At 37.4% G+C, this 24,286-nt stretch overlaps 3 protein-coding genes across 3 annotated transcripts; all 3 read left to right on the top strand.

The window, feature by feature from the left end:
- The first annotated feature begins 1,923 nt into the window (after positions 1-1,923).
- LOC130720915 (uncharacterized) lies at positions 1,924-4,218 on the top strand. The gene is made up of 3 exons (XM_057571624.1): positions 1,924-2,231; positions 3,300-3,630; positions 3,754-4,218. Exons 1-3 carry the CDS (start codon positions 1,978-1,980, stop codon positions 3,841-3,843), a joined length of 675 nt encoding a protein of 224 aa, XP_057427607.1. The 5' UTR covers positions 1,924-1,977; the 3' UTR covers positions 3,844-4,218.
- Positions 4,219-10,170: 5,952 nt separating this feature from the next.
- LOC130720968 (protein RGF1 INDUCIBLE TRANSCRIPTION FACTOR 1-like) lies at positions 10,171-11,665 on the top strand. The gene is made up of 3 exons (XM_057571683.1): positions 10,171-10,587; positions 10,682-10,897; positions 11,425-11,665. Exons 1-3 carry the CDS (start codon positions 10,393-10,395, stop codon positions 11,635-11,637), a joined length of 624 nt encoding a protein of 207 aa, XP_057427666.1. The 5' UTR covers positions 10,171-10,392; the 3' UTR covers positions 11,638-11,665.
- A 5,341-nt stretch (positions 11,666-17,006) lies between these two features.
- Positions 17,007-19,126, top strand: LOC130720833 (purine-uracil permease NCS1-like). The gene has a single exon (XM_057571535.1). The coding sequence runs from the start codon at positions 17,063-17,065 to the stop codon at positions 18,761-18,763; it is 1,701 nt and encodes a 566-aa protein (XP_057427518.1). The 5' UTR covers positions 17,007-17,062; the 3' UTR covers positions 18,764-19,126.
- Positions 19,127-24,286: the final 5,160 nt, after the last annotated feature.

Raw genomic sequence — 24,286 nt, 5'->3', positions numbered from 1 at the left:
AGCATTGTCACTTTAATAAGTTATATCTATCTTAGTAGAAAATGTTATCATTCCACGCCACTTGACCGGTGTTGTCAAACTCGCGAGGCAACTCTTTAACTCGCCCGAATTTACGTTTCTAGGTGCCAAAAACAAGTTAACTCGCAGTCGCAGGTAAACTCAAAATTTGCTTGACTCGAGCAAATTCGTGTCAAACTCGGTACAAACTCGGGAGTTTACATCGAGTTAATTAGTTAAGGAGGAAATTAAATTTTGCACTAAATCCCCGAATTAAATTGGTAATTTGTGGTTTTTTAAAAATAAAATTAGTAAAAGCAGTTGGATTCGGATTTTATGCCCTGAAATTTCCACATGATTTAGTTATATGTGAATCAAGGAATTTTTTTAGCCAAACTCACTATTAGTTTCGGAACTTAATTCATTGTTTCATTTCATTCATTTGATTTCAATTATTTGTTTCTCACTTCTTCAATTTGTATCTATTTTCAATTCATTGTTCATTCATTTAATTCTTTTACATTTCTACTGAACTATGCTTTATTATGAAGTTGAATATTGAATTTATTTAGTTAATGTCTCCTTGATGGTTGTAGTATGTGTTCCTACTACACCATGACATATTTTATTTAGTTTTACTTAGTTTTAGACTCTTACGAGTCTACGAGTTAACTCGGTGAAATGAGTTTATCTCCCTAAAATGAGTCTATGTAGACTCTCCCTATCTCCAGTCTGACAAATTTGCACTTGACTGCATTTAATTTTTTGTTGAGAAAAAAAAACAGAGAATGAGATAAAAGAATAAACCAATCACAATGAATTTGTTAGAATGAGGAATACATCATCTCATGTCAAATTTTTCTCATTTTAAAAATTGTTATCTATGTCTCTCTTTATATATGTGTTAATTGGTTATGGGTGAGACCTCAAAGTATTTATGAAGAGAAAAATAGAAAACAAGATTTCAACATGAGAAAATATGAGCAAAACGTAATGTCAGATGATCCATTCCCATTAGAATGTATCTTTTGACAAGTGTGTTGCTAGTTCTGCTCGACACTAATATAGCTATAGTTCAATCCAACTAATAAATTAAATTACAAGATCTATTTTAGTAAATTTACATATATTTTGATGTATTGTAACTTTGTAAGTGTAAATAAATGAACAATTCTACAAACACAAGAAAAATAAAGAAGTCAAATATCAAAATCAAACTAATTTAAATTGGGTAGAATACCTTTTTGGTCAGTTGATAGATAAATTTTTAGTTTTTAATATAAAATTATAAAAAAGAGTTCCTAAATTATGAATATATATTAATTAATTATATTTTACATAAAGTACACAAGGGATTTTTTTTTGGATAAGCAAGTGTTTGCGTGCAACAAGCGTCACCGACAGGTCTAGTGTGAGAGCGATTGCTTGGATCTTGTCACAATTCTTGAGAGGCCTGAAAATTGGAGGTACCATATTAATGCGTCCTTTCTACGTGAAATCCGTGACTTGCTGTCTAGAGTCTGACAGGTCAAACTCTGCTGGATTAATCGTGAGGGAAACGCGTCAGCGGATTGGCTTGCCCATAGAGCTTTGTCGATGTCTACCCCAGGTGTAATGGTAGTCAATTCCCCTTCCTCGGAGCTTGAAGTTTTGCTGCCGAAAGACTCCCTGTTGTCTCTTAATTTAGCTTGCTTGTAAATTTTCCGATGCACAAAAAAAAATATACCAAAACTAATTTAAAAAAAACTGACTTCCAAAAAAATTGATTTTTGTAAAAAAAAAAAAAACTGATTTAACAGATAAAATATCATCCATGACCTTTTATCATACTCAATTAATATTATATATATATATATATATATATTTGATTAAAAATGAATTTTTTTACATTTCCAAATTAAATTAAATATATATAAAAGAAGAGAATGGTGGGAAATTGATGAAGAGGAGGGAGGAAGAAAAAATCGGTGGCGGTGAGTGATGGGCATGGCGACGTGCCTTCGTCTTGGGAGATGTGCCACTAGTAATTCGCTCTCCTTCTTCCGCTCGCAGGGTTCGCTGGTTTCCGCCGCTAGATGTTGTTCCTCCTCCTCCTCTTCGTCTTCGTCGCCGCCGTCGTTAGCTTCTTCCGGTAAGGGGAAGAAGAAACTCGTCGATCGCCTCTCAGCCGTCATCGACGCCGTTCACGACCGTAATCTTCCCCCTGAGCTACGTGGTCAGCGCAACAATGTCAGGTATCATTGTCTCTCTTCTTCTTCCAATCAATTCCTGTTTCCTACGTTCAAATCGATAGTGAATATGTGGAATTATAGAAATTTCTGTTCATAACTTCCCAGGTTACTGTGTTAGCATTAGTCAATTGTAAACATGAAACAACAAGCAAGAACTTCGAATTTCTCATGTTTTTGCAGGAACTAGATTGTAAACCAGTGCTGTTGTGTGGAAAATTGCAATTTTTAGGAGACATTTTCATGTTAAAATTTTGTGTTAATATCTATTCTCTTGTTCACATATACCAATCTACTGTCACCCTACCCATTTAATGTCAATGAAAAGAAAGATAAATACAATTTTTTTATAAATTATGTTGCTGTTATGTTGATTTGATCACTGATATTATAAAAAAATATGCGGCTATTGCGGTCGCAATTGCAATTGTGATGTTCAATTGTGGTTGTGAATGGATTTCAAACCATAATAGTAAGGTTGTGTTAAATTTAAAATAAGGGCATTAGTTTCGTTGTTAGTATGTGTATTATTGGTTTCCATATTTTCCTATAGTGAACGCCGAACGGTGTTGTTTATTGCGGATGGTGGGAAGCCAAAATCCCGCCATACATGACAAATAATGGCAGGATATCGGCCATGGAGGAAAGCCAAAAATCGCCATGGCGCTGCGATGGCGGATATTTGATAACACTGATAGTGAATAAAGTTGCGAACCTGGAAAGGCATGGTGAACAAGAGGAACAGTTGATATTACTGTAGAATTGGCTTTGAATCCAATACTTTTGATGACTTTCTCCAAATTTCTAATATGGTATCAGAGCCTATCCTAAATCCATTTGTTGTTTGTTTTGGAGACCTCTCATAATTGGGCCACCCGCTGTTGTTGATCACACGTTCCAGGTTGTTCAGTCCTGGACGTGAGGGGGTGTGTTAAAAGTTCCACATTGGCTAGAGATAGAGCATAGATAGCCTTTAGCTAGCTTTTGTGGTTGAGTATAGGCCTCCCAATTTCTAATACTTTCTGTTGGCTTTCTCCTAATCAATGTTGTTTAACATGACTTGGTTTTGGACAGGTCAGAAACCGACTTGATCAATGTTGTTGAGCAAAGAATATGGCATTCTATGGAAGAAGGCCAATTTGAGAACTTGCCTGGGAAAGGCAAGCCTCTTAAGCTTGATACAAATCCTCACGCGGATCCGGCTGAAGACACCTTATACAGAATCTTGTCAAAGAATGGATGTGCGCCAGAGTGGGTTGAGCTTAACAAAGAGATAAGATCTAGAATATCTGAATGGAGGATGTCCTTGAAGAAAGCTTGGACAAGTAAATGCAGTGGAGATCACTCTAAGTGGGTTGAGAGTTCAGAGGCTTTGAAATCGCAGTTAAGGGAAATCAATAATAAGGTGAGTTAAGTTGTTTTTTGCCCCGTAATGTCTACTAGAAATTGGAAAACTGAATTTGGTCCTTGCAAATCTTGAGGTCTGTTTTTTATCTTTATGATGCACATGTCTTTGTTTTCCTTGCAGGTTTTTCGCTATAACCTCATTGTGCCTTTTGGTAGACAAATGTTTGGCCTTAAATGGGAGAAAGAGCTAGGTTATTTAGAAGAACAATGAGGCTCATTTTTTGTTATTTAAATAGTTGATTTACTGTGTAGAAGATGAAAAATGGTCATTTTCCAAAAGGACGGTCATGCCAAATCCTCGGTGAGAGGAGACCCCATTATCAAGGTGAATCATATCAAATATTTCATTAGATTATAGGAAATGGCAACCATTTCTACTATGCCACTTCACAAATGTCACAAGGATCTGATGTTTTATTACAATCAAAACATGGGTAGTATTTCTTCACAGAAAGGAGTTTGTCATGAGAAGGTGCCTTGTGTGCCTGAAGATTCTCATCATATGTACAAAAATGGTTTACAGAATGTGGTTGATTTAAGGACAGTACTGAGTTAAATGTTGAGACTGGTACTTCTTGTGTCTTCATTTCATATTCACCTCCTTTGAGTTCAGGTACAGCAATCATTCTCATAGTGTGCAGGTAGATCCTGTACTTGGCCAGTGGAATTTGAAAAGGTAAGTGTACAAGACAGTGACTAAGTGAGTTTAAATAAAAGAAATCAGATTAAAAGTAAAGGTAGGTAAGTATAACACATTAATCAAGTGCAGGTATTCAAAGAAGAATATGGTTCCAATCTGATCACTTGACTCCCGTGTGGAAATCTAATGGAGATATGTTTAATTTTTTTAAATTATTCAATGAAAATCATATATGACAGGGACAGGGGGCTCCACTATTGAGGATCCATTTTTTTGGAACGCATTAGACCAGAAATGGCACACATGCTCCTTTGTGGTCTAGTGGGTGTGGAACAGTTTAGCTGATTTTTGGACGGAAGTCATTTGGTTATAGAATGATTTTCAGACTGTTGAGTTAATGCCAGTAAGGCTTGTGCTAAATAGGGTAAAGGCTGAACCAGAATTCTCACAGAACTCTGATGACCTAAATTATTTTTATTTGTTATTTAGCATTATAACTTATTTTATTTGAACAAGTTTTTAGGTAAGTTGTTAGTTTATTTTATTAGGTTTGGCCTTCATAAATATTTTTGTAATCATATTAAGGTAGCTTTGAATTTGAATTTTTTAGGGTTATTTTCTCTTGTGAGTGCAGCACGCCTTTGTCTAGATTCTTGGATGAACCACCATTTGGTCAAACTTATTCAAATAAAATAACAAGTTCTAATGCTAAATAACATTACCAATTGGCTTAGCGGTAATTCATGGGTTTTGAGTTACGACGTAAAAAACTTAATATGGAGAAACCTTTCAGAAATGGCGCTGCTCTTTGCTATGGTTTTGATGGCCATGGATTGTTTTGCGGCGGCTAGCCGTGTTGGCTGCTACTAGTGTGCTTGGGCGCGACAGCCAAATTATCGTGTAGGGCGAAGGTGATGCTGATGGGGATGCTAAAGATGAAGATGACATTGTCGGTCCGTTGTGTCGCAATTGCTTCGTATTGATTTCCCCAACAGGATCCTATGTTGTTGTTACTCTTTTTGGCAGTTGCTGCTTGCATGAGGAGCTTCCTCTAGGGGTGGGTTACATTGCAGAGCTAGAGGGTTAAGGTCAAGCTCGTGGTTGTAGGGAGCAATGGTCTATTATGATGGCGACGACGATGAAGTGTTCTTTTTGCTTGGTGTGGTATGTGTGTTGTGTTGTCAGGGAAAGCAAAGAGGTTTAGCTCCGTTTGGGACGTTGTCAGGGATGGAGCAAATTGGTGGGTTTTTTTCTCTTCCCTGTTTCTAGGTGTTGTTGCTAACTTTATTGTGCTTTCCTCGCCACTTCTGCACCTCCTCCTCTTCTTCTTTCGGTGCGATGCAACTGATAGGATCATGTTTAGTTGCACCTCTTGTATCCCAAGCCTTGGCATAGATTAGCTCGGTTGCTTTCTAATCCCAACGATTTGCTCTTCCTTTTATCGTGTTAGTTTGGTGGGGATTTTCTTGTTTGTTTCCCTGGTGATGTTTCGTGTGTTATCCACCGATGACAATACATTTTTTTCTTCTACTATGTGGAAGCGGGTCATTTGAGGCATTGATTATTTTGAGGCTTCAACAATTTGTAATCTAGGCTTGTCGGTTTTTTTTCTCTCTTTTTTTGTTTGTTGTTGGCAGCTGGGTTGGTGAGATGTTGGCCGCATCCCGTCTAAGAGATTTGCAGTTCTAGGCCTTTTGTTCAGATTGATTTTAGGGTTGTTTGTTTTAGGTGGTTTTGTTTTGGGTGGCGACTACCTTTAGGTATGTCGATTTTGGTCTTTTTCCTTTGTCAAGAAGACGTGTATCTTGACGTCTGTTAATTCAATAAATCTTTTTCTATCAGAAAAAAAAACTAATTTTGTCAATTTGACAAACCTTATTTTCAAGGGACCTATCTTGATTCTCCTTAAGGCGTGGATTGACATTTGCTAGTACATGAGCCTTAGCTCCAAGACCATTACTAGAATAATAGGGGGGAGAGGTAGAGTAAGTGGTTGTCTGCAGCAGTGATTTGAAGGTTCAAGGTGGGAGTGGTTACGCTTGGCCTAATGGTTGCGCTTCCTAAAGATATGTGCACCTTCCTGGTTGGTGGTCATCTTTTGAGTCTTTCATGTGATACTTCTTAAGCAAGTCTTTGAGTACTCATCTTTTGAGTCTTTTATGTGATACTTCTTAAGCAAGTCTTAAATAAGTTCATATTTTATATTTTAATTTCTAATTATTTATATCGTAGAATGTTTTAAAATAAGCAAAAATTCATAAAAAAAAGTCAAAACTACCTCAAATAATATGTACATATTTTTATTTTTAATTGCAAATTATTTATACCATACTATTTTTTATATATATGTTTTGAATTTTAAGGTTAATGAACTGATTTTAATGTGATAAAAGGAGGAAATAATTTAAAATATGCACATATCCATAAAAAAAATAGTATCTCATATAAATGGTGAATGTTTCGTGCTCGAACAAAATTGTCTCTCGTGAAAATTATTGATAAACTCAAAAAATGATCCCATACAATGTACTTGTATAACCATATGAAGAGTTAAATTGAAAAAAGATATTTGATTTTTTTTTAGGAAAAGCACATCATATATTAATCATATAAAGCAAAGTCTACAATCAAAGCTTCTACAACCCTATGGGGAAAAAGATGTTTGATTATTGAAATAAATAAAAAAAAACAGTTATTCTTGATAAATTACTTAAGAATAGTTTTAATTTGATTTAATTTTACATAAAAAAGTTTATGATATGTGTTATAAGAATGATATACTTTTATAATAATGTAGAGTATTTTTTTATGGTAAATTCTGTGGTACCTTGAATTTTTTTTTGGGTATGGTACCCGTATTGAGTAATTTAATAGATTATTATCATGTTATTCAAGGTAAATACTACACCTTTAGATTTTACTTTACTTATCAATTAAATTTATCTTATGAAATTCATATTTTAATGAAAAATAAATGTGTGGTGGAAACGAATGATGGTGATGGAGATGCGCGTAAAATGACCATGGTTGGTGGATGAATAAAGCTCAGAAAACATAACTCGCAAATCTCACGTCCCTAAGAATGCAACGCTGCATTAATACGATAGAATAAAATCAAACTTTGAATCGGTATATTGAGTCTTTATTATCGAACGAACTCATTTTGGGTACCACACTTTAAGTTGGCTTAAGGTCCCACAGCAAGCACCTTTTTTTATTATAAGAGGAAAACATAATAAAATAGAGTATGACGTTATTTCACAAAAAGATAAAAAATGATCTAATTTAAATTAAACATATAATTACTTCTAGACTGATAGATTGAAAATGCAATCTTTTCATCAATACTCAACAGGGCCGGCCCTGGGCCTGTGCAAGCAGGCCCACCGCCCAGGGCCTCCAAAAAAAAGGGGCCTCAAAAAAAAAATTCTCAAAGGCTACGGTTTCTAAAGTGTGGCCTAACGTTTTTATGCAACAGCTTTGAAACTGTTGCCTTTTCTTCTGCTGATCATAACCGAAGAAGATGCACCTTATAGCCTGATTCTCCACTCTCCAGCTTTGTCTTGAGTTGCTTCCTAAAGTGTGGCCTAAAGTTTTTATGCAACAGCTTAGAAACCGTTGCCTTTTTAGATTTTTGGCCACGGTTTTTTGACTGGGGCACACGTCCGTTGCCTTTTCTCAAAAAACTACCCTAATTTACTAAATAATTTAAATAGATAATGTTCCTTAAAAAAAATTATTAAGGGTCCATTTTTATTATTTGCCCAAGGCCTCCAAAATGTCAAGACTGACCCTAATACTCAATCAGTTCTTTTTGCCATGCTTGCGTACTACATGAACCAGGTGTGGATTCCGCAGGGAGTGCGTGATAGGCTGGATTGTACTATAAATTTCATGTGGAAGGATAGGAATTACAAAGGTTTTCATCTTGTTGGTTGGGATCATGTAACACCCCCCTATCATTTGGGTAGGCTTGGCTTGAGGTAAGCTAGAGATCATAATGTGGCCTTGCTTGGTAAACGTATCTGTCTGTCAGCTTATCTCTTATGCGGATAGACCTTGGCTTCGCCTCATTAAAGCTAACCACTTTCCTGATGCCTCGTTCTTGGCTTCTGAAGAGAGAATATGCTCTTCATTTTGGCAGGCTTTCATGAAAGCTCAAAACATCCTTTGGTCTAGCTTGGAGTTCAAGATTGGTGACAATCTCTCTCCTTTCTGGTATGTCCCTTGGTGTACTTAGGTTCCATTGTTCCAGACTATTCCTTACGTTCATATTCATGACTCATCTCTTCATATAAGAAATGTTGGGATGGTGGGTCTTGGAGGCTTCTCGGTTGTGGTCTCTGCTTTCAGAGTTAGTTGGAAATATTATTCATAGCTTTCATACGAGAATGAATGATCAGGTTCATGATGATCTCAGGTGGAAAGATCTTGTCTCTTGGGAGTGTACAATTACAACGGGGATACGCATGGCTCATCCAACTTAGAGCGTTGGAAGAGGAGGATCCCCGGAGCCCTAAGGTGTGCTGGCGGTGGATTTGGAACTTGAAATTTCCTTTTAAATGTATTATCCTCATATGGCTGGCTTCCTTTGATGCTCTTCCAACCAATGCTTGTCGTTTCAAGCATGATATGACTGCCTCTGAATCTTGCGCCATCTGCAACGGTGGTCCTGAATTTTTGTTGCACAACCTTTTGAATTCCCCCCAAGCCCGGTATATCTGGCGGCGCATGGGTTTTGACACCAAGGCCCCCCCTTTCTCGTGTTAGATCCGTTCATATGGTTGCAGGGTTGCTGCAAGACTTAAGCCTTGGTGCGATTGCCACATGATGGTGGGTGTGACAGACTAGAAATGTAGTGTGCATGGAAAATAATCAGATGGCTAATCAGTAAATTGCTTCTAACATTGTTGTCATAGTTTTTGATATTAGCAGGGGTTCGCGACCTCCTTGGACACTCACCAACGGAACTCTCGGCTAGTCAATTGGTTGCCTACCTTGGCTAACTACCTCGTGTTGAATGTTGATGGAAGTGTTTGCGGCAATCCTCGTCGGGGAGGTTTTGGTGGTTGTTTCAAATGTGATTATGGGCAGTGGTTGGGTGCTTTCTTTAGTTTCCTAGATGAGTCTCGTATTCTTCATTTAGAATTGCTTGCCATTTTTCATGATTTATCTCTTGCTTAGAACCGCAGGTACCACGTTGTGGAGTGTCAATCATACTCTCTAGCTGCGGTGACGTTGGTAAAGTCAGTGTCTTCCCCGAGACATTCGTATGCTTTTCTTGTTTGAGATATCAAAGAACTTTTGGGTAGAGCTTGACTCATTGAGTTTCTCCACACTTTGAGAGAGTAATGCGAGGGCAAACTTTTTGCTAAAATATGGAGATCATCATGACCTAAAAACCCTTCGGAGGGTATGAACTTTTTTCTCCTCTTGATCGATAATTTGAGCATCTCCTCTATGAGGCCTTAGTTCAGAACTTCCCATCTTTTATTTTTATTTATGAGCTGTACCAATAAAGGTTGATTGGATTACATACTCCTTGTATTTAAATAAAATAAAGCTAAGGTTACATCATCATTATAATTAAATTCTTTTTACATATATCTCTAGACTAATGGATTCCACAACATCGGAAGTGGGCCCCACCAAAACAAGATGAACCGTGGAGAACACGCCACATGGACAAACGATTCCCTGATCGTGGATGAATTTGGGAGATACAGCTATACACGAGGTGTGATAGATAGCCGACTCACACTCAACCTTGTTCTGCCGCGACGCTAACAAGATCCAAAGTAGCGTAAGCGCCAAGAACTTCTCTTTTCATCCAACGGCTCACATCCTTCCTCAGCCACCACTTCAATCTCAACCCTCCAATTCTTTATTCACCCCCCTTGTCCCCATACATTATAGTCTCACCTTCTTCTTCTTGTGTCTTGTTCAATTCATAGTTGTTGAATTGAAACCCTGTTTACTCTCTCACCCTCTCTGTGATTCCACCATTATAGTCTTCACTCTTTAGAATCCATATCCCAATTTTCACTCAAAGCATTACATTGTCAATTCAATTTGTCACGTATATATGTTATATTTTTAATATGATATGAATTGAATGTTATGGATTCAGAGCAGGACACAATGTTGGTGCCTCCATGGCTCAAACCATTGCTTAAAACACCTTTCTTCAATGTCTGTCGCATTCATGGAGACGCGGCGAGGAGCGAATGCAACATGTTTTGCTTGGACTGCAATGGTGATGCCTTTTGCTTTTACTGCCGTTCCTCAAGGCACAAGGATCACCATGTCATTCAGGTAGATGTTGTTAAAAGCATTTGAACAATGATGCTGATTTTTGTGATTGGAATTTGTTTCATAAGATCTTTATTTTTGTGTTGTTATTGGTTAGATAAGGAGATCTTCTTATCACAATGTGGTGAGGGTGGGGGAAATTGACAAGGTGTTGGACATTAGTGGAGTGCAGACTTATGTGATCAACAGTGCTAGAGTTCTGTTTCTCAATGAGAGGCCTCAACCAAAGTCTGGGAAAGGAGTATCTCACATCTGTGAGATTTGTGGTAGAACCCTCTTGGATCCATTTCGTTTCTGTTCTTTGGGATGCAAGGTGAGCTAGCTATTTCTGATTATTTAATTAATCCCCCTCTCAACATTGTTCATATCATTGTCAGAATTTGATTAATAAACAGCTCAAATCACCCTCATCATATGGGTATAACCCCCACCGCCTGTTCATCATCACCTACATCAGAAAGCCAATCAACATATTAATTATATTTTACTGATGATATGATACTCAGGCATACAAACAGTGTAGAATGTAGATATCTCATTTTTGTTTCTAGCTCCCTCTTCTATCATATATTACATCAATTACTTCTCTTTCATCTCTTTCTTTCTCACATTGTATGTCTGTTAGATGTTTGCACTCTTTGGGTATCAATCATCATGGGTATGTCTACCTAGCATATACATTGCCATTTTAGTACATTTTAATGACCATGACAATGTTAGTACTGATAATTACTTGATAACAGATAGGAACATATCATAATGCATATAAAATAATCAATATATGATTGGTCTATTTTTATATATAGTTACTAATTATTCTGCTGGCAATGATTGAATTAGCTTGTGGGAATAAAAAGAAATGGGGATGCAAGCTTTAACAAGGAGGCATTGGCAATGGATGGGATGTCAAGGAGATCAGTCTCTTCAAGACAGCATGAAGAAGAATTGCGTGAAGGATCACAAGAAGACATGTACCCTGACACGCCTCCTCCACCTGCTTCAAATGCAAGGAGAAGGAAAGGGATTCCTCATAGAGCTCCTTTTGGCTCATAATCATTACTTCCTTTCCCCCTAAAAATTGGTACATACTCAATATTTGGCCAGCATTTTTTATTTCTTTTGAAACAATTTATCCCCTCTTCGGAATCTTGTTAGTATAATTATTTATTTATGTGTCAGTAAAGAAAAAGAATGGTAGAGGCTTTGGTGGAGGGTTTCATTTGTCGAATGTCCGTGAAGTTGGAAAGGAAAAGAAAGGAAAGGTATATAGGAAAGTTCCTTCTTTTGGAGGTATGGGTCCAAAACCAACAATTCCTCCCTTGTGAAGAACCAATAATGCACACTTGTTTAATGTTTGATAGCTGCGAATATACATAATACATGTCATTAAGAAATCAAAAGCTAAAACTTTGTGTACTCTGTTTTTTAGTTTTCGATGCCCCACCATCCACATGGGCCGTTTACATCAAGTGTTCCACTTTCTTTCACATTGTTTTTTCAAGGGCAAAACTATCCCTACCACCCCTTAGTCTAAAGTCACCATCCTTTTTCAGTAATAACATTCATCATATTACATTGGCAATCTAAATTACACGTCACACTCTTATTTAGGTTCTCTCTGCATTCTAAAATGTGGTATGCAAAATTTAAAATACCTACCGTATTTTACAATTTACAACACGTATAAGCGGTACACGAAATTTACATTCTATATTCTAAAATGCGGTATGTATTCTTTCTCTGTTTCATACATGATGTCGATGAACTAAGCAATGTCAATCAATCGCCCAAAGAGCAAAATAACCACCAAGTGGTATCTCAAAAAGTGCCTGCAGCTTTGGAAAAATAACCCGCAAACAACTCTTTAACACAAAATAAAAGACAAGTTGAATCAGGCAGCAACTTAACACTCACCCAAGACCGCCATTGCTCCTTTAATTTTTCTTCAAGGCCTCAAATAGTCTCCTCGTCACTTCTATCAAACTCCAACCCCAAAATAATTAACTTAAGAATGATAAAATTGAAATATGAGTAAATGCACAACTAAATTAGCCACTATAGAGGTTGTCTCGTCCTCTTTCCACTTCGGTGGTACCATCAAGGGATGTGAGATATACCGATACCACGTAGGTACTCTAGTACAACATGAGTGGGAAATACAACATGAATCCCCTGAGTAATGACCCTAGCGTCATATAATTCTCACATCCCGTCTGTCTCCTCACATGTAAGCCTAATTGTGGAAAACTTGAAGAAATAAATAGTGATAAATATGTTTTTGGTCCCCTTAAAATAGCGAATTGTTGATTTTAGTCAACATTTAATTTTTTCATTAATTTTGATCTCCTTAAAATAGCGAATCATTACATTTGGCATTTCCACTCATTTTTGTGGCGGTTTAAACTACAACTCCATCTTGTGGCGGTGAGCACTGAAATCAGTGAACAAATTAAAGGGGACTAAAATCAATAATCAACTATTTTAGGGCACTAAAAACATATTTAACCTAAATAAATAAATACTTTGGTATAAGTTTTGTCCAAGTGAAAATTGAAAGGGTAACGAATGTTATGTCTTATAATCACGCTGTGTCCTTTTCTCTACTTAATTAAATCAGTGAGCCAAGGCAATTAGGTAGAGCAGATATGAATTGATGGCTACTCAAAGGTTTTCAATTCTCAAAACGCTCGTCATCCAAATGTAACCATGAAGTAGGTATTTTAGCACATTAAGATAGTTTTTATAATCAATGTGACTTCAAAAAGAAAAAAATAACATACCAATGTTCCTCAATTACCTCGCGTGGAGGTTTTATGGTTTAATTTGAACCATGATTTAACTACTAGTATAATTTAATGTTAACCATGACTAAACAACATTTTTTTAATACTGCATTAATAGATTTGAATACATGATTAAACAACATTAATTTCACATGATTTGTTTAATCTGGAAAGGAAATACCATTTGCCTGCGCGATTGCTCTTGGAAGCTAGAAGAGTTCGGTTCTTTGATAGGACCTGGAAGAAGTCCAAGATTTATTAGCTTCAATTAGGCAAATATGGAAAGTGAGGGATGCGATACAAAATTTGAATACAACAAGCAACACCATTCTTCCCTGCACTACAAGAATAACATTTCAGCAAAAGCCGATACTGTTAGAATATAATAGAATATAGGTTATAATATTCTGTTAGAATATAATAAAATATTGTAACGTAAGATTCTATTATATTCTAACAAATGCTATAACAAATTTAGCATCGGCTTTGTGTCGGCATCTGGACTCATGTTTATATAATGCTACACACTTGCCACGATGGTAGACATTAATGTCTCTTTTATAGCAAAGTTCTGAACTTTATTGTTGGTCTAGCCAACACTAATTAATGATATAATTTTACTTTTCAATATTAGCAAGTCCGACACAAATATATTAGTTAACAATGCAAATAAGATGATGATTTAGAGTAATTTGTTAGATCGTTGCTTGAGAGACTTTTAGTCGATGAGTATCGTGGCGGCAGAGTACTACCCTAATAAATATAACAATCAAATATTTGCCTCCTAGTTCTTCATTTCCCCTTTACCGATCTTAGTTCTTCATTTGTTCTAAATAGTAGTTATGAGACTTATTTGAAAAACATTTCAAAGTCTCTTACTCATTCAATTCTTTTGAGTATTTGAAAACTACTTTGTTAGACTTAAGGGAACATAAGCTTTATGTTAAGTTTGATAATTGCTTGTTTTATTTTGATTTTGAAAGACTGAGTTTTTCCGTTTTGGCATCATTCTTTAGAGTTTATATAGCTTGTCAATAATGTGACTCCCTAGACCCATCCTTTGAATGCATACATTCTCCATTTATCTCTTTTATCAAGTAGAGTGTAATGCATCCAAAGTGGATGTTTAGAAACATCTTAGAGTTGACTTATTTTATTCTAGTGACTTACATTTAACCACTCAATTTTATTCTTTTTCAAATACCCTTTTCACTCCTCTTGTTGCTAATTCTTTTTATGCTTCTTGCACACCGCTAGAAGTTGGTACTCTACCATTACATGGTGAGCATGGTTTACTTCATTCTTTCCTCGATTCTTATCCTCTCCCTTATTGTGAATAGTTTGATTCGAGGATGAATTATTTTGAAGAAGGGGAATGATGCATGCTTGACAAGGAAAGAAATGACCATAGAAGACCTATTGAAATCATTGTTCAAAACATGATTTGACTAGTGGTTATATGCTAGTATGGTATGTTTCTTTGTTTATTTATTTGACTAGTGATTTGAGTTTGTATATGATCTCTTACCTAGGAATAAGTTGAGCTTTATATTGGGCTTTAGGACTTGTATTCTGGTTTATATAGAATTTAGGGTTGGGCCTTACACTTTTGGTCCAATGGGTTACCATATGAATGCATGAGGATGAAAATGGTAGCTTTGGAGTTGTGCCACCATGGCCTTGACCGATTAGCACAGTGGTGCCACCTCTAGGGAGAGAGATATATAAGCTTCATTTTGTAATTTCCTCCATAACTTTGATCATAATTGGAATTTAAATTTTTGTGAGTTTAGAAAACTCTCTCTATGTTCTCTCTTGGAAACCCTGGAGAATTACTAAGAGTGAACCTCTTGTGGCTTCTCACCTTTAGAATTATCAAGATTGCAAGATTCTTGTGGCTTCTCCTCTACCTTCACTTATCAAACCTCCAATCGTTAAAGGCTTGCGGCGCCTAAACATCATCTTTACCTCCACTATCTTTTGCATTTTTTCTTCGTTTTTTCGGGTGACTACTACCACCACAAGAAAAAATGTAATTACCAACGGACTGAAAATCATCAAAAAACTTAGCTCTAAAAAAATGTAACTGTAACTTTTGGCGGGATTAGTTACCGCCAAAATACCAATGGTTTTACCAACAACCATAGGCTTTAGTAATTTCACAAATTGAAATTGTTGTTAGCCAATAACTTGGAGAGTTGAAAACACATTTGTCATCAGTTACCACGGCTTTACCGACAACCAAAGTCATCAGTAATCTCAAATTTTCTTCTTCTTATAAAATGTGAATAATGAAGGTTTTAAAGGCCATAAATGGTGAATAGTGCTATTTTTAAAGGCCGCAAGATGTTCTTTTTGTTGCGGATAAGGTTTTTACTTTTATAGATGAAACTTTCATGAATGTGGCATTTTTGTTCACAGTGAAAGAGGTAAGCTACCGATGAATTTTTTTTCAGTAAGTTACCGATGGTTTACGAAAGTCGTTGTAAAGAAATTCCAAACGAGGCCAATATTCACATTTTTTTTGCCAATAGGTAGTTAAGCACCACCGAAGGTTTTTTTTTATCACCGACGGATTTTTCTGGTCGATAATCAGCGTTTTTTTTGTATCGTACTCATCAAGCTATTAGATCTAATACTATATAGATGATCCATTGAGAAATGAGCTCGAATATTGTAAGTGTTGTTATGCAATTTTAGATGGATCATGTTATCATCCATCCTAAACTGCTTAGCAACACAATGTTTAGGTACTGTTAAGCAATTACGATGCCAACAACTCAAAAACCCTTCAAACAGTCAAAAAATGACCTAACTCATCATCTAAATTCTCTCTAATATGAACTTAACTTAACAATCAAAGTGTCTTTTACAAGTACATCAATTGCCGTGCACAACCAAAGGACCACTGTGTCCTTGCTCGAGCACTATAACACTTGATAAGAGATCAATCTTGTCTAAACCCAGAGATCACTGGTGAAAGTGTAAGTGAATGTATCATAGATGTATCTTTAGTTTTACTATTATCATTAGTTGAAATCTTTAAAGTAATATAACAAATAGGATTAAGATCCTCTCAAGTGAATTGGCAATGTTAAGTATATGATCGAGAGAGTTTATGTTTGACATGATCCATATCCAACTAGGTATGATGTTTTATCTATTGAGCCACAATAAACCACATGCAGTGACACTTTCAGAAGGAAAAAAAAAATATAAGAATTAAGTTTCATTCACACTTCAATATAAGTGGAAATGGAGTGAAGAGAAGATTGATAATAACAAAAAAAAGAGAAAGTAAGAGATGCGATGAATGATATGAATGAAAGAGAATATAAAAATAAATAAATAATGAAAGTGTGAATAAATCATAACTCAGAAAGTAAGAACCACATGTTAGCAAACCAAATTACCCATGCGAAACTCATATACTTTGTTTTAATGTTTTTTTTTTTGTGTTTTTTAAGTCATAATTCATTCACACTTTTATTTCTATTTTCACTTTCACTTACTCTTTTTCTATTTCTTTTATTTCAATCATATTCTCTATCAATTTTCTTTTTTTTTTATCTCTCTTTTAGGCCAATGAAACTTTATTTTGTTTTTTTTTTCTCTCTTTTCAATTACACAACAAAAACAGAGAGACGTTACACAATGCCCACCACCCATCATCTATCTCCATCAGACACCATTGCATGGTTACAATAACCAGCATCTCCACATCTCCAGTGAACATGGCATCCAAATGTCTAACCCTCCATCATCTCCTTCCTCACTCCACTACTCCTTTCCTCACCTCCAAAACTCCATTCCCTCATTACTCCTCCACCCACCTTTGCAACAGATTTCCCACCAAACACCTCCTAATGAAATGCTCCAACTCTCCAACCCCCACACCATCACCACCACCCAACTCTACCTTCTCCCCTGACCCCACACTCACAAACCAAGAACTCAACCCAACTTCACCCACCCAAAGAACCTTCTCCGGCCTAGAAATCGCCAGCCTCTGGGTCGGCCTCGTCGTCGGCGTCCCCTCCTACTACCTCGCCGGCAGCTTAGTCGACCTTGGCATGGCATGGTGGCAAGGCATCGCCACCGTAATCGCCGGCAACATCATCCTCCTCTTCCCCCTCATCCTCACCGGCCACCCCGGCACCCGCTACGGCATCTCCTTCCCCGTTCTCGCCCGATCCTCCTTCGGCATCCACGGCGCTCACATCCCCACCCTCCTCCGCGCCCTCGTCGGTTGCGGCTGGTACGGCATCGAATCATGGATCGGCGGCGACGCCATTTTCCTCCTCCTCCCAAAATCCATTACAGAAATCTCATTCTCGAAATCTCTACCTTGGCTTGGAACTTCCCCTCTTGAATTTTCATGCTTCATGGTCTTCTGGGTGTTGCAATTGGCCATTGTGTGGAGAGGAATCGATGGAATTCGACAGCTTGAGAAATTTGCAGCTCCAATTCTCATTGCTCTAACTTCATGCCTTCTAATTTGGTCTTATGTCAATGCTGGTGGATTCACTCACATGCTTGCTTTATCTTCTAGGCTTAGCAATTCTGAGTTTTGGGCTGTGTTTTTCCCTGCTCTTACTGCTAACATTAGCTTTTGGATCACTGTGGCAATTAACATACCTGATTTCACTCGCTACGCGAAATCGCAGAAGGATCAAGTTATAGGCCAAATTGGGCTTCCAATTTTCATGGGGGCATTTACATTTGTTGGACTAGCAGTTACCTCATCCACCAAAGTGATTTTTGGTGAAGTGATTTCAAACCCGATTCAGCTTCTTGGGAGAATTGGTGGCTTTGGAACTACTATACTTGCTATTCTTGGTATTAGTCTTGCTACTGTTACAACCAACATTGCTGCTAATGTCGTCGCGCCTGCGAACGCACTAGTGAATCTCAACCCGGCTTGGTTCACGTTTAGAAGAGGCGCTATTCTGACCGCGCTTCTTGGGATTGCGTTTCAGCCGTGGCGGCTTCTGAAGTCGAGTGAGAGCTTTGTTTATACTTGGCTTGTTGGGTATTCTGCATTGATGGGTCCTATTGGAGGGATTGTTCTAGCGGATTATTATCTTATACAGAAAATGAACTTGAGTATAAAGGATTTATACTCAAGGAGTTCTAATGGGGTGTACTATTATTCTAGGGGTTTTAATGTAGCTGCAATTGTGGCTCTGGTTGTTGGAATTTTACCTGTGGTTCCTGGTTTCTTGCAGAATGTTGGAATGGCAACTTCAGTTCCTAATGCTTTTGTTGTGATCTACAACAATGCTTGGTTTATTAGCTTCTTTTCTGCTGGGTTTTTGTATTGGGTTCTATCAAGTTTGAGAGGGAAACCAGATAAAACTTCGGCTGGAGACCCTCTTTTGCCAGTTGCAGAGTAAATATGGAGGAGTTCATGGATCTACTCGCCAAATGTTTGTGTAAATGTTGTACATTGGCAATGGCATATACCCAGTAAAGTAAACAAACTTTCTTAGACACTTCAATATTTAGACAAAGACTACCATGCTGTATCAATTTGAACTATGGAAGATTTCATTAGTTAATCAGTTAAATCTTCGATGTGCCATATTATATTGGAGTCGGGTGTGTTTGTGAGTGAGTTTCGGAGGGAAGGGAGGGGAAGGGGGAGACTTATGACTTATGAGAAGCCCTCCTCTTGTTTGAGAGATTTTAAAAATGAGGGAAATTTTTTAGAACCCTCTAAAACTCTCCAATTCCATGACCCTCCATTGGATGAAAAATATTAGTTTTTCTCATTTGTTTATGGAGAGAAAATAATTATAAGAGAATAAAAACTAAAGAAATGATGGAACGACCACAACAAAAATAACCTTTAGCGACGATTGTTTGGCGGCAGTAATGTTATTGTCTTTAATTTGTTCGCAAAATTAAGACTATCAAGTCTCAAGTCTCAACACACAAGCCGGTAATTGGTCTGATATGGGCGGATCAATGTATTTGATAATTGGGCTGACTAAACTTATGTACCAAATGGGCCGGGTAACCCATGATTCAACCGGACCAAAACCCAAGCTATAAATAACAGGCACCGCCCAAGCGGTGGAGGACCTATCATTTCACGCATTTTTTACTCACTTGTTTACTTCTTGTTCGCTCTCTAGTTTGATTAGCCCTGTCGGTAGTTCCATACCGGAACATTGGTGCCCACCGTGGGGCCGAAGGATACTTTCCTAGGCTACATTTTTCACTGCAATGGTGACTCGATCTGGGGCGAACGGAGAGAGGAATCATGTCCAACAAAATGATGTTCCTCCCAACGTTCTTCAGCGGATCATGGATGATCTCAATGATCTCCGTCAACATAATCAACAGTTACAAAATCAACTTACAGATCTCAATCAGACTCAGGGGTTACGAGAGGGCGATCGACGAATGGCTGAGACGGTGGTGGATTTCCAACCTTTCACAGAGGAAATAGCAAACACCGCCGTCCCAGATAATTTGAAGACGCTAAAGCTTGATTCTTGTTATGGCGATTCAGATCCAAAGGACCATTTAGTGTATTTTAACACAAAAATGGTTATTGTAGGCGCATCAGACGCGTTGAAGTGCAAAATGCTACCATCAACTTTCAAGAAGTCAGCAATGATTTGGTTTACAACTTTGCCTTCAAGGTCAATTGTCAATTTCACGGAGTTATCAACAAAGTTCTTGTTTCAATTTTCTACCAGTCGTGCTCAAAAGGCGACTCCGGCGACATTATTCAATGTTCGTCAGGGACCAAATGAGACTTTGCAGTCTTACATGGGGCGTTTCAATCAATTATCTGTTCACTTGGAGGATAAGATGCCAGAAATCTGCATTGCAGCTTTTGAATTGGGTTTGAAGCCGGGAGGCTTAAACAACAATTTAAGTAGAAAACCTGTGGAGACAATGGCGCATTTACGTGAAAGGGTACAAGGGTACATCAGGGAGGAGCAGAGCGACCAGATAAAAAACAACCGCCCAAATGCAGCGGTTACAGGGCAAAAACAGCAGTTTGAGGCGAAGAAGGGAGCGGTTACGGATCAATATTCGAAGGGATTGGACTGAACGTGGAAATACAGGGTATAATAATCACAACCGTTATGACAGTCGATTTGATAACCGTTCTAATTTCAAAAATCGTTCTCAACCGTATGGAGTGCGTGGGTCAGGACATTCGATGACGTGGACTCGGAATCAAAATGACCGTGCAGCACCTTTGGCGGTTAATTTAACTGATGCTTTGCACACGTGTTTGGAGGCGAACGTTATCCGTTTTCCTCGGCAACCAAAGCCGTCAACAGGTTATGTGGATAAGAAGAAGTGGTGTGAGTATCATAGGATTTCGGGACACAATACTGATGATTGTTTCACTTTGAAGAAAGAGATAGATAAATTGGTGAAGGCTGAATGCATGAAACAACTTGAAGGGCGAAGTAATTCAGATGAAGCAGGAACTTCAACAAAGCGAACTGAAGATGGAAAGGAAGTTGAGAGTGATGGTCAAAACAGACAATCAGAGGGGAAAGCGAAGGGGCGAATTCATTCTATCTTTGGTGGATTCCGAGGTGGAGGAATAACTAATTCAGCTCGAAAGAGGTATGTTCATTCAGTCAATGCTGTTTATTCTAATGATTGGGGAAGTTGGGCAACCAACCAGCCAGATATTACTTTTACTGTGCGAGATTTTGAGGGAGTTCAGCCTCATGAAGACGATCCAATTGTGGTGATGCTGACGATCGCTGAATATGAAATTGAGAGGGTACTGTTGGATCAAGGGAGTTCAGCAGATTTAATTTATGGAGATGCTTTTGAAAAATTGGGGCTGACAGAATCTGATTTGCAACCTTATGATGGATCTTTGGTGGGTTTTTTCTGGCGAAAAAGTGTTTGTCAGAGGTTATGTGGAGTTGAGCACTATTTTTGGAGAAGGAAAATGTAACGCCCCGATTTTCGGGTGTCACTTTAGTAACCTATTAAAGTAAATATGCAATATTTTCCAAAATGATTTATAACCATGCGTATATTTTTTTCTTTTCGAAGTATATTTCCAAAACATGTCATGCATACTCCCAACTACAAAGAGATTTACATCAAGCCTTGAACAAGGCGAGTACCCGAAACCCCAAATATCAATTTCTAAAATCATTATGCAAGCATAAACCAATAATGGTTAGCTCTCTAACCCAAGGCTCTAACCCTACACCCGACTCTATTCTTCGAGTCTTCCACAGTTCTTCAAGTTCTCATCTCCGACTCGTACGAAGGTCAAGCTCCATCGAAGATTCTCCATCGCCTAATAGCGTTAAGCGCCCAAACAACAAGTAGCAAATAGAAAGGGTTAACTCTATGCCATTACCACGTATAAAAGGGAAGAGCATGCTATTCAAATTTAAGTGCATATCATGGCACATAAACTAGTAACTTAATTCAAGATAGATGACGACATATATTCAACAATATAGATTTAAATCAACTATCAACAACCTCAACAATATTTCTACTCAGATATCAACAACTTAACAACATACATGTTAATTCAGATATCAACAACTTAACAATGTAACGTTTATTCAAACATCAACTTGACAGCATATAACAGCTCAGATATCCACAACCTCCACAGTATAGAATCAAATCATATGACAATAATCTCAACAATATAACATCAAATCAAATAACAACAACCTCAATCTAAATCATCTAATCAGATGTCAACAACCCCAACAATATCACATCAAACCATATATCAACGACCTCAACAATATAACATCAAACCAGATATCAGTAACCTCATCAATATAACGTCAAATAAGATATCGACAATCCTCAACAATATCACGACAAATCAGATAACAATAATCCTCAACAATATAACATCAAATCAGGTATCGACAATCCTCAACAATATCAATCAAACAATAACGTCTCGCAAGACAGGACAGTCCTGTGAAAATATCCACTCCACTGTCACTAAGTAACGCCTCGAAGGACGGGATAGTCATGTGAAAATATCCACTCCACTACCACTTGATAACGTCTCGCAAGACGGGACAGTCCTGTGAAAATATCCACTCCACTGTCACTAAGTAACGCCTCGATGGACGGGATAGTCATGTGAAAATATCCACTCCACTACCACTTGATAACGTCTCGCAAGACGGGACAGTCCTGTGAAAATATTCACTCCACTGTCACTAAGTAACGCCTCGAAGGACGGGATAGTCATGTGAAAATATCCACTCCACTACCACTTGATAACGTCTCGCAAGACGGGACAGTCATGTGAAAATATCCACTCCACTGTCACTTCAAGCAAATCAAAACATATCATCCAACTCAGTAGTCACTCAAACAACAATCTCAAATTCAATAATCAAATCAGGATAACCACATGTTATTCATATTATCAACCAACATAAATCAATTCAATTACATACCAACTCAGTTCAATAACAGAAACCAGTAAACGGCCGAAGCCTCTCAGAAAACGGAGACACACGTCTCAATAATTTTACTCGACCGAAGCCTTTAGAAAACATTTGGCACAAGCCTCAGAAACAGTCAACATAAGCAGAGATACAACATAGCAAAACATGCCAACATTTCAATCAATTGCCAATCAAGTTAAACACCTTCATCTCAAATGCATGCAGGGCAATTTAAACATGCAAGACTCAAAGACGCTCTAAAACTGAGTTACCCTTACCTTAGCCAATTTCATGCTTAAACTGCAACTCCAATCCAATCACATCCTTGCTTTCCCGTGTCGGCTCGCTTCCTTTTTTTTTTTTGTCCTTTGGCTTCGTCGCCAAGCGCTTCCGTTATTCGTACCCTTCATAAGTACACATAACGTAATTACTAATTGAGCTACCTACTTCCCGAGTCTAGAGCTACGACCTCAAGCAATTGACTCGAAGAAAACACAAGTTAAACTTAATCTCCGTAATGATTAAAAACCATTAGGATCATACTAGGAAGTCAAGACAAGTTGTCATAATGACAACAACCAATAACACAATTTACGATGCTTCAAAAGCTTTTGACTTAGAAAATCAACTTAAGGAGATAATAACAAAACTCTTATTCCCTAACATTCCAAAAACTTGTTCGACTTTCAAAACCTTTCGCATTCGGTTTTTAACGAATACCCGTGTGTAAAACTCAAATGTTCTCTATTTTCATAAACGAATAAACAACGTATGTAAGTAAAGTACAAAAGAGGTTTTCCTACTCTAAAGCATTGTAATATCATTTTAAAATAAAAGATGTTCTCATCTATTTTCCAAAGCAACTCTTTGCACTTGAAATAACTAATTTTGTCAAACGATTATAAACTGTACAACGACTTTGGATAATTTTTAAATACGTCAAATGCACTCCGAAAAATCTAATATTTTTATCATGGTTTCTTATACATGTTTTGTAAATACCTATAAATTTTCAAGTCTAAATTCGAAGTAAAAAATTCAGGAAAAATAAAATACTAACAGCAGTTCGTGAGAAACGGGACAGCTTAACCCGTGCTCACTAAAATGCGCATAACTTGAGCTACACAAGTCGGAACGACATGAAACCAGCGGCAAACGTTTTCTAACAAAAATATCTACAATTCTTATGAAGACAACTGCTTCAAATTCGTTTGTTAACACAGCTTAAGAACGAGTTCAAGAGTTCGTAAATTCTACTAAATTTCCATTCTGAAAACCTAACCATTGTACTTTAATTCATCCATGTTCATAAATCACAAAAGGGCTAAAGTACAAGCTTCCTATAACAACTACAGTAGCACCATGATACATTTTCTAAAATTGAATCCTAATTTCTATTTTCCCCAAATCAGAAATCATATAACCTAAGACCAAGGTTCTAAATAACGGAACGTTATTTAAAAAACGTCCAATATGTTGCGGTAA

Source organism: Lotus japonicus, chromosome 5 (assembly GCF_012489685.1).
Source record: "Lotus japonicus ecotype B-129 chromosome 5, LjGifu_v1.2".
NCBI classification, from domain to species: domain Eukaryota; kingdom Viridiplantae; phylum Streptophyta; class Magnoliopsida; order Fabales; family Fabaceae; genus Lotus; species Lotus japonicus.
The sequence above is the reverse complement of the archived record's forward strand: the minus strand, read 5'-3'. Positions and strand labels throughout refer to the sequence as shown.